Here is an 11,816-nt window from a genome sequence, read left to right as displayed (position 1 = left end):
ACATTCAGTAAAATGTCTGAAGGTCAGTGAAAGTCCATGAACTTCCTCAATCAGCCAGTTTCTTAATGCTGCATCATCTTTTTCCACTCTCCCTCATGTGATATACAGGCTTTTACTAAAAAAGAGCTCAAATTTCACTATAAATTAACATCCCTGACAGCTTTCCAATCTACATATTTGCTCATATGGGAACAGTAATTGGTATGCGCAAGCCAATTTCAACATTTTTAGCTCTGGCATGCAGTGTTGGATCAGGCCCAAATACCCTAGGCTTTTCAAAGCAGTCACGGTGACTAAGCGTCTCTGTAAAAGGAGCCTAACTGCTAAGTCTGTAAGAATGCGCATGGCAGCATACTGTATGGAGCAGATATCATTGACACACACTGGGCCAGGGTTCAGCCAGAGCACTCCTCTCAGACATGGCCGTTTGTGAAACACGATCCTTCTTATCATTACGAGACAGTTCAGCTAATTCAATGGCCTTGTGCACTGTAAGGTGAGTGAGGTAATGCTTTTGGATAGACACTTTTGCATACACTTATCTTAATACATGGTTATACACTGGGAACAATAAGCTTTGTCTATTTAAAATATGATGCGGTAGGAATAGTTAGATAATTGTAATAATGATTTCTGACAGATATGTGTCAGTTCAGATTGGACTGAGGCATGATTAGTCAGCGGTTTTGCATTATTTAAAGTATTACCTCACTCTGAGGTCTGTTGTGAAGTTGCGACCTTGTTTTGCAAGTCATCTCCTGACACCACACCACATCAGACCAGTTTGTTTGTATTTGTGTAATGAAACTGCAAAATCAGTTTTGCAAACTGTTGATTATCATTACTGATATCAAATATTACAAATACATGATAAGGTAAACAGGACTTTGTTATATTGTACAATATTTGTTAGGATGGCTGTTAGGTTCATTTCTAGTGATGTACATATAGAATAAACCTTTATTGTTACAAAGGAAACTGTTCGTTAAAATGGATTTGTACATCCAAAACAAAAATATTCCTGCCAATTCTTCCCAACAATTTTGTGTTTAATAGACTTCTAATAGACATTTAATAGCAAACAGCTTGGTAAGGCTAAACTTGGGCTGTCAGTGAAAATCTTATAGACATAAGAATAGCCCAAAAACTAGTTTTCAGTGGTCAGACTTTTAGTCATTCATTTCTGTTATTTGATGACTAGTCTAGTTTTGTTGTATTGTTAGAGGTCTCTTAGATTTTCACTGACAGCCCAAATTTAGTCTTGTTTTAGCCAAGACAACTTAGTTCAGATGTCTATTAGACATCTTTTAAAAGCAAAAAATGCTTGCTGGGTTACTTTGGGCCAAGATGTAGGTGATTTTTGTCTTTTTGTAGAACATTGAAGAAGATTTTTTAGCTTAGTGATACAACATGTAAATTAAATGCTTTTAACACTTTAATAGTCAAAAAAGCACATACAGGCAACATAAAATAATGCAACAATAAGTGGTCTAGTTAAAATTAAAGCTTATTTATGTGCTTCATCACGACTCACACATGTTTGAATGTTATTTTACCATGGTTAGTATGTGTAAGATTGTAACATGTAACAAATTATTTTTAGGTTTCAATAATAAAACTTTATAAATAAAAAATGAAAATAAAAATACATTTTGTTGCCCCATGTATCTTTAAGAGTCATGATTTTTTTTTTTCCATCTGTATGTTTTTTATAAGCAGTTGTCTAGCAGTTTTGGGTAAAATATTTTATTTTTTGTGGGATGTTGTCAAAATCAGACTTTTAATTATTTTTATAAGAGTTTTTTTTAAAGTTATTAATTGAATTCGAGCATGCTTTTATTATATTACTTTCCCACATGGTTTCTATTACAAATATATAATAAGATTCCAGTTCTGTGTACAAGATTAGGAAAAATATAATACATTTTTTGCATTATACAAAATATTATCTCACTCAGTTTGTACAGTGAAGTCTGTAGTGAAGTTGCGACCTTGTTTTGCAAGTCATCACCTGACACATAAACACATCAGATCAGTTTGTTTGTATTTGTTTAATGAAACTGCGCAAAATCAGTATTGCAAACTGTTGATTATCATTGAATTGACATAATAATGACCTTTTATATTTATGAAATATCATTAAATCTAAAATATTTTATGTGGGATACTGGGGCATGTTATCAAAATTGGACTTGCCATTAATCCTTATAAAAGCATTTTTTTTCTTCAAAGTTATGAATTATATGGGAGTGTGCTTTAATTATATTATTAGCTCACCTGGTTTCTAAAGCAAATATATAATAAAAATTTAAATGCTGTGTACAGGATTGGGAAAATATTATAATTAAATATGTTTAGTAACAAGTAGAGTATCTAAAATATAAGTAAAACCAACATATAAAACAACTTATAGAGAAATTCATTTATATAGACACTTATTATAACTACACTGGCTGTTTCTTTCTCCTTGTTTCAAGTTACTATGAAATCCCCATCGAGAATGGGATCAGATAAGGTTATTATCGACATTTACAGCTAATAGTGTGACGATAATGCAAACACGCAACCGCGCTCTCGCTGACTGTGTAACGTCTTCCTGTCTGTGATGCAGCGCGCGCACTTGTTGAGTTCACCGCTATTTAAAGGGGAAGCAACATGGCACGCGCTTTAGTCAAACAGGAATCTGTCGAGTGGGAGATGCAGAAGTCAACTGACCAAAGCAAGACCTTTGTTTACACAAAGAAGCGGGGGTATGATGTTACACGCAACCCCCATCTGAATAAGGTAAAAAGGAGATGTTTTATAAACTTTTAAAAAATAATCTTCTGTTGACTGTTTGCTATGACAGCAAGGGTGGATATCACGTTCAAGAGGAACTATATTTAGACTTAAAGGGCCACACACTTGCTTTGTCCGCCGTAGTTTCCAGTGTCAAAAACAAGTCGGTTGTAGTTTACAGGTGCTCTTGAGCTGACGTGAGCCATGACGTGCCACTTTCAGCAGTAGCCTAGCGCACGGAGTTTTCTTTTAACGTCTAAAAATTATAACATTTCTTTAACGTGACATTTATCTACCTACTAATGCATTAATGATAGTATTTGACGCCGTGTTTCGTTATAACGGAAAACAAAGTGTATACAAGACCCATAAATCTGATGTTTGTAATCTTTTGGGAAGATCAACAGCAGCCTCTGTCCAAGGTGCTGACTACTTGTTGCTATGATATCGCCTCAAGAATTTAAACGGGATGCAACCTTGATGCTGTAAATTTAAAATGTTTGCTTGGATGTTTTGCCATATTTGAGAAGAATTTGAAAAACTGAAAATGTTTGTTAATATTTATAATGCTGCAATCTTATTTTATCGCTGATTATTGCTAACATGTAGGCCTATATAAAATGTGTGTGTTTTTTTTTTAACTACATTCCTCTCTATTGTCTGAATAATTATTACCAAACTACATTAAAATGAAATAGACATTTTCATCCAATATTTCTACACTAATCTTTGTAAAGAATTAAAGCATTGGCCATTTTTGTATTCTTTTAATTTTTTACTTTTTTAATTCGAGTCATTACATGAAATGAACGTTATTTTAAGAGGTAGAATAATATATTCTTGCATTTTACTTTCATTCTGACCTTGCATGGAAAGTTCAGCCGATCAATAAGTATGTGTTAATCTTATATGTTAATCTTATGTTATCATTGTACTGGAGCTCCATTCTGTTTATTCATTCAGTCATTAAGTTGTAAACCGAGAACAAGAGCTTGGCATGAATAAAATGCTCTATCTGTTTCCAAGCTACTCTGTCAGAAAAAAGGTACACAGTGGTACAAATAATGATCCTTAAGGAACAGTTTTGTACTTTTGTTAAAATTGTACCTTATGATACAGTAAAGACCTCTTATTATTATAAAGACCTTTTTTATTACAATATCTATGAAAATAAATATGACCAGAAAGGCAAAGTGATATATTTCCAAATTAAAACATTAATCATCATTTGAAAGCATTTGCTTAAAGAAACTCATAAACAATAATTAATAAGTTCTATATTACAAAAATGGATCTTCTGATTTATAGTATGTTAAGGTATTTGTTAGTCTTTATTGTAAATTAAAAATGTGTAAACAAAAATAAACTTTTTGTAAACTAATTTGTTTATAAAATGCATTTGATGTTTTATATTAACTGAAAATAAATTGATGCAGTTTGGATAAAACATAATGCCTTTAAATAGTTCTTGAAGGAACACATTTGACACTGTTAAGGTACAAAGTGTCTTGTCACTCAAGTGGTACCTTCATGGATCAGATTTGTACCTTTAATAAAGGTACAATATTATATCTGCAGGTTTGAAAAACCAAAGGTATATTTTGGTTACCCATGGTACAAATCATGTCCTTAAAGGTACAAACTGCAATGGTAAAAATTAGTTTCTTTGTCATAAGGTACAGTTCTGTTCCATTAAAAGGTACTGCCCCAGTGACAAGGGTTTGTAGTTTCTTTGGTACAGCATTGTACCTTTTTTTCTGAGAATGTAGCAGTTGACTGAGAAAACAGTTGAAGTGGGTAGATCGATGTTTGCCCTTTGGAATAGTTTTTTTTTTTTTTAGGTGTTTTTCTAATGTTTATTCTGTCTTTTCACCTCTGACCCACATAACAATACAATGTGTACCATTCAGAATTGTAAAACCTTAAGAACTGTAAATCAGTTTCAAACTTAAAGCTATAGTTCACTTAATTTCAATTCTGTCATCATTTACTCACTCATATTGCTTCTGCTGTTAAACACAAAAGTTTATCTTATAGGAAACGCAATGGTTACAGGGTTTGAGTTTTCTTCAAAAGACCTTCTTTTGTGTTCAACAACAACAACAACAACAAAAAAAAAGAAACTCGTAAAGGTTTGAAAACTTGGTGGTGAGTAAATAGAGAGTACATTTTCATCTTTGGGTGAACTATTTCTTTAACTGCTGTAATAAGTGTGAAATTAAAATAACCTTCTATCAAAGAATGATATACACACATTGACTCAGAATCTCTTTTTTTCATTACTATATTATAATCTTTAACTGTCTGCTCCCTGACATGGTAGATTTCTTTACCATCAAGGCTGTGAATTTTCAGAAACATTTCATTGAAGCTACACATTTAAAGGGATGTTGCAATTTTTTGTAATTTTTTACATATTTTTCAACCTGGTGCCATTTCTATGTGCCATTCTGTGTTTATCATCTACAAAAGAACAAATACAACTGTCTTTCCCGCTCGCATCTATATAATAATGGCAGTGAATATTGACATTAAAAGGCCCTATGAAGTGCTTTGAAATGTGCAGTTTTATTCAATGCTTGACATAATGTCAACTGAAACATGAAGAGAGGGTGGGACATAGTTTAGCTCCTCCCCATTAAAAAAACAGCCAGTAGTGTTTTGTTTTATTACAGCTCTGCCAATTGAGTGGTTGAGCTGAAGAGAATCAAATAAAAAGCAAATCAGAAGCTCTTAAAGGGGGCGGGGCATATCAGATACTAGAAAGCATTTGATTGGTCAATATTTGATGAGAAACTAAAGTATGAGGTGACTAAAAAATCCTTGATTTATTTAGGTGGAAGTGACAAACTGCAAGCTTTACATGTTTATATCAGTTTTGTATTTTCTAAATGCAATTTTTGTCACTGTTTTGGAGCACACAAGTTTATAGATATCCTTAAAAGTAATATACTGAAATAAAACTACTGTTTTGTGCGATACAGTTTACTCAAACTTGACAAAATAAAACACAAAAGCAGGATAATGATAAAGGCAAGACTAATTAAATCTGAATTATATTGCATAAAGTGAACTAAGATTCACTCAGTTAAATCGTTCTACACCAGATGTCTAGTTACCAGATAAAAGTCAGAATGATAGGAAACATAAATCTTAACAACAGGTATATTTTGAATCTTCATATCTCGATTTTTTTTTTTTTTTTACAACATGTGTGGTTTGTCCGGGAGAGCTAGTGTGAACTACATCAGTAATAAAGTTTCATGAACATGCAGTTGTGCACAAAGACTACTAATAAAGGTCAGGATTTTTGTTCGGTGATGCAAAAGTCTTTGGTTATACTGCAGATGTTACTTGGCACAGTTATCTTTTCATGCTGGTTGATAGTCACAATCATTATTTGGGGAAAAGTCAGTTGTGAGCAGGACATTTTATTTACTTATTTTATATATATATATATATATATATATATATATATATATATATATATATATATATATATATATATATATATATATATATATATATATATATATATATATATTTGGGATATGACAAAAAAAAAAAAACAGCATTAGAACTACACTGTGAGTAAAATATTATTTTAGTATTTTATTTTTTTGTTTAACGATAATGTTAATAAAGTTGTGAGTAAATGATGATAGAATTTTCATTTTTTTTATTGAACTATCCATTTAAGTTTAGAACTGATTTACAGTACTGATGGTTTCACAGTTCTATTGTTATGTGGGTCAGAGGTGAAATGACCAAATAGGCATGGGCTGGTTTAAGATACTGACGGTATGATAACCTTAGATAAAAATATCAGTTTCACGGTATCTTGGTATTGTGATTACTGCTCTAAAATATATTATTTTTAAATCTCTGGCTAAAAAACAAAACCCTTTTTTTTTTCTTTTGAGCACAGTATATTTTATTTTAAGATATTTCAAAGCAGTAAACATGTCAAGCTAAATGAATTATTGAATTTTGCTCTCTTTATTTGTTTCAAAAAACTGTTTTTTTTTTTTACAATTTAAAATGGCATAATTTCAGCTGGAGACATTGTTGTCATAATTTTTTTACACATACCTTAGGAATGGCATTGCAGAAAATGTTGATGGTTTTAAAACCTTGACTTTTCCAAACTGTCGTATACCTTGAAAATGGTTATCATCCCATGCCTATAACAGAATAAATGTTAGAAAAAAAGTTTCAAATAAAGCTATTTCAAAGGGCAAACACTGATCTACCCTTTTCTTATTCATTTCAAGTTATTGTTCTCTGTTTACAATTTAATGACTGAATGAAGAGAAGGAAGCTCCAGTACCATCATAACTTAACATATAGGATAAATTCATACCAATTGATCGGCTGAGGTCAGTAAACTTTCCATATAAGGTCAGAATGAAAAGAAAGTGCAAGAATATATGATTCTACCCCTTAAAATGGTGTTCGATTCATGTAGTGACCCCAAAGTTACCAAAAAGAATAAACATATACTGTACAAAAACAGTCCATGCTTTAATTCCTTCCAAAGATTAGTGCTGAAATATTGGATGAAAAGGTTTATTTTAATAATAAAATTGATACAAATCATTACTTGAAAAGATTTTAAACATATATTTGAATATTATGAAGTATAAGGGGTTTATTTACTTTAGGTTGCATTTCCCCCAAATCCCTACTTTAAAAAAATACTTCTATTTTCTTGATACTTTGTATCATTTGCAGTTATATTTATTAATCCTTATCTGTACCACTTTAACCCACTGTCCATGACTTTTGCTCAGTTCCTCTTTGGACTTTTCCAGTTTTCTGCTGCGTGTGCATGCACTCTGCACTATTGTTTTCATTACCTTAATGTCCTCTTGAACCCTTTGCATCAGTTTCTCATGCTCAAATGAAGGACTATAGTCTGATCAAACGTCACATCTCTTGGCATTTTGCCACAGGTTAGGTACTGATGACAACACTGCATGCTGCCTGTCGTTAAGGTTAATGACTTTTAATCTGCACAGGAGATGCCACAGAATGAGGTCATATTTTAGATGCAGGTGTGCGCTACCAGAACGTTCTGAAAGGTGTCTTTATGTATAGATGAATGCATAGAGTTGCTTGAGGAATGAAGATCACGTTTTTTAGTGCACACTCCAGTCATTTCAGCTATGTTGACCCCAGCTAAAAAATAACATTTTCATAGGCCTATAAATGATGCAAAGGCCTTGTTTAATCAAAACTGACTGTTGAAGTTAGACGTTTTCAGTGACCCACTCATTACAGAGGTCATTATGCTGTTTTTTTTTTAAACGTATAGACTGTGTTTTACTTGTTCATCTGAAAAGTCTTTCTGTGGTGAGCTATTTATAATCAACCACCAATATTGAGTTCAAAAACACTTTACTGCAAATTAACATCAACAAAAGGTTGAGGTGGACATGTTTCAGACTCGATCTGTATTATTTTCAGTTGTTGTGGCATTTTCTTCAGCATGCTAAGTTTAGTTTAGATAAACATACTCTATGATTTAGAGAAAAAAAATCCAAATTAGGCTGTTTTAATTTTTTTTGTCACTTTATTACCGTATGTGGTGCTCTTTCCTGTTATCAAGCTAAATTTTGAATTAATGGCTTTCATTAATGCGGCTCTTGTGCCTGTGGTGCTGGAGTTTGCCAGACTGGTACCACAACTTAAAGCCCATGTGGTGCTTCAGGCTGTGAGACCAATTTCTAACGCTTTTTTATGTTTTTATGACGTGGCTTTCCAGTTCCACCCATGTCCCTGACTCTAATGAGCCAAATTCAGTGTTATTGTCTTGTTTTATAGACAGAGGCATGATTTAATGAGATTAATTAAAGGAGAGGCTTTGATTTTGCTCAGTACGCTTGAGAATCTTCGTCGAAGGCATCAGAAAAACTGTGTGATGTGTAATTTTCAGGAAAGAGGATCATTTAAACACGAGAATAAACCTTTAGCATAAAAGGCTGTGTTGTAATGCTATCATAAATAGAAAGCAGCTAAAATGTTTGGATCTTAATGTCAGATTCAGGTTAAGCGACATTTAAAGATAACACATTTTGTTTAATTTAAAGATAAAGAAATCTCATTTAAATAAATTGTTTTGGTGGCACGGTGGCTTAATGGTTAGCACTGTTGACTCAAAGCAAGAAGATTGCTGGTTCGAGTCTCAGCTGGGCCAGTTGGCATTTCTGTGTGAAGTTTGAATGTTCACTGGATTTCCTCCGGGTGCTCCGGTCCAAAGACATGTGCTATAAATTAATTGCACAAACTAAATTGGCCTAAGAGTATAAGTGTTTGTGTATGTGTGTAAATGCGAGAGTGTATGGGTGTTTCCCAGTACTAGATTGCGTCTGAAAGGGTAACGTCTGCATAAAATATATGCCATAATTGTTGCCAGTTCATTACACTGTGGCGACCCCTCATAAAAAAGGGACTAAGCTTAAGGAAAATGAATGAATGAATGAATGGAGTCTTAAATTCACATTAGTTTATAACATAGCTATAACATCTATAATAATACCTGTCTGTCTATCTTAAAGTTTAATATGAATTAAGATGTCTATAAATTAGACACAGATAGACATGGATAGAAACAGGCAGATTGACAAATATACACGGACAGACAGCAAAAATGTTTTGAAATAGTTTAGAAACAGTTTCTTAATAAGGTAAGCATCTGTTTTGACGTAAATCTGGCTTAGTAATTTAGTTAAGGTCAATATGTTTATAGAAACAAACCTGACTAATAACACATAGAGGTTTGTTACCACCAGACCAACACAACTAAGTACTTTGGTCAAGTGCTTACGTCGGTGTTTGTGGACTATGATGTGGCAGTTGTGCCATCTATGGGTTTAGGTTCAGACTCAGATAGTGACACCAGTTTGTAAATACAATCCCACATTAAGCGATAAATTAACTCTGTGATGCAGCATTTGAAAAAAAAAAATCAACCTTCTGAAATAATACTGTACCAAAACACAGAAATGAAGAGAGAGTCAGGCAGGCAGGCAGGCAGACGGATAGGTTTGTTACAGCCAAATCAATGCAACTATTGTATTTAACCACACAGTACTATGGTCAAGTGCTTGCGTCTTTGTTTGTTGACTACGATGTGGCAGTTCTAAATTTCTAAACTTTAGGTTCGTCTAATCAATAATGCCTGTGACATTCATCAGATGGATTTAAGTTCATGTTTAGACGGTGAAATAAAGTCCTGCACTGAGCGACACTAGAACCCTGTTCATGCAAGTCTCTGACAAAAAAAAAAAAAACAATCTTTAGAGTTTAAACACAAACACAAGGAAATGAAGGTAGAAAATGACCTCTGAGAGAAGCCATTCGATAGTTTCAGAAGGCTAATAGAGATTGAGTGACCGACAGATTTTCTCATTCAGGTCAGAATCTGATTTGACATAAATCTGGCTACGCGTATAAGATACGAGCAGTGCGTTTATACACTAACATGAATAATAAAACAGTCAGGTTTGTTACCAGTGCAAACTATTTGATGACGAAATACTTTAGTTAGGCTCTATGTCTTTGTTTGTGGACTACAATGTTTGACATTCTCAAACTTTAGGTTCGTGTAGCCGATAACAGATCCATCACTCATCTCATGAGCTTCATGCTTAGATAGTGATACCCATTTTTAAATTAAGTCTCACATTGAGCAACACATTAACTCTTTCATACAACTTTCTGAAAAAAAAAAAAACAACCTGTAGAATTTATACACAAAAACAAGGAAATGAAGATGGAAGTTAGGAAATGACCTCTAAGAAGAGCCATCCAATAGGTTCAGTAGGCTAATAGAGAGACCACAGACAGACTTTCTCATTCAGGCCAGCATGTGTTTTGAAAAAAGTATGTCTACGCAAGTACTACGCAAATACGTGCAGTGTGTTTATAGACACTGACCTGAATAATAACACTGTGAGGTTTGTTACCGGTGCAACCTATTTGATGACCTATTACTTTTATCAAGCTCTGTCTTTGTTTGTACACTACGATGTTGGACATTTCTAGTTTAACTCTTTTTATTGTCAATTCTCAATCAGAGAGTTATTACAAGTGAGGGAAAGAAAAACTATAATACAATAATTTCACAATATTGAAGAAAAAAATATTGGGTGGTAATTTAACACATTCCTTACTCTCTGAACCATATTCAGAGAAAATAAAGTAAACAACAACAACAAAATAAAAAAATAAACAAACAAACAATAACATATAACAACAATAATAATAATAATAATAATAATATTAATAATGCTAAAAATTAATTAACAAATGACACTTAAGTAAGCCATTGCTATTAAATGTCAGATATCCGACAATTTTTTTTCCTCATACACTCTTGAAAAAGTTTTTATCATTCAAAAGCAAGAAGAAAAAAAAGACAGATGCAGACAGGGTTTGACATGTAAGGAGGGTTACATATACATGCATGCATAGCCCCTTTGTTTATTTTTGCCCAATTTCTGTTTAACGGAGAGAAGATTTTTTTAACATATTTATTAACATATTAGTTTTAATAGCTAATAATTTCTAATAACTGATTTACTTGATCTTTCGCCATCATTTGAGGAATAATAAAAAAAAAATCAAAAATGATAGGGGGGCTAATAATTCTGAGTTCAACTGTGTGTGTATGTATATATATATATATATATATATATATATATATATATGTATGTATGTATGTATGTATGTATGTATGTATGTATGTATGTATGTATGTATGTATGTATGTATGTATGTATGTATGTATGTATGTATGTATGTATGTATGTATGTATGTATGTATGTATGTATGTATGTATGTATGTATGTATGTATGTATGTATGTATGTATGTATGTATGTATGTATGTATGTATGTATGTATGTATGTATGTATGTATGTATGTATGTATGTATGTATGTATGTATGTATGTATGTATGTATGTATGTATGTATGTATATGTAGCTTTTTAAAAAAAAAAAAAAAACAGAAAAGGTTGCCAAACTGTATA

General features: G+C 32.5%; 1 protein-coding gene across 4 annotated transcripts in view; it reads left to right on the top strand.

Moving 5' to 3' along the window:
* Positions 1-268: 268 nt before the first annotated feature.
* me1 (malic enzyme 1, NADP(+)-dependent, cytosolic) overlaps positions 269-11,816 on the top strand; it is a 132,533-nt gene continuing 120,985 nt past the window's right edge. For 2 of the 4 annotated variants that reach the window (NM_001310037.1, XM_087286267.1), the window contains exon 1: positions 2,670-2,784. In NM_001310037.1, coding sequence (NP_001296966.1) covers positions 2,698-2,784 — 87 coding nt within the window. In that variant the 5' untranslated portion in view covers positions 2,670-2,697. Of the gene's footprint in view, positions 506-2,669; positions 2,785-11,816 lie in introns of those variants that run through there. The other 2 variants (XM_087286265.1, XM_087286266.1) reach the window with 2 other exon arrangements.

This window comes from Danio rerio, chromosome 16, assembly GCF_052040795.2.
Source record: "Danio rerio strain M-AB ecotype USA chromosome 16, GRCz13ab, whole genome shotgun sequence".
In the NCBI taxonomy this organism is placed as follows: domain Eukaryota; kingdom Metazoa; phylum Chordata; class Actinopteri; order Cypriniformes; family Danionidae; genus Danio; species Danio rerio.
Note: the sequence above shows the minus strand (reverse complement) of the source record. Positions and strands in the feature narration are given on the sequence as shown.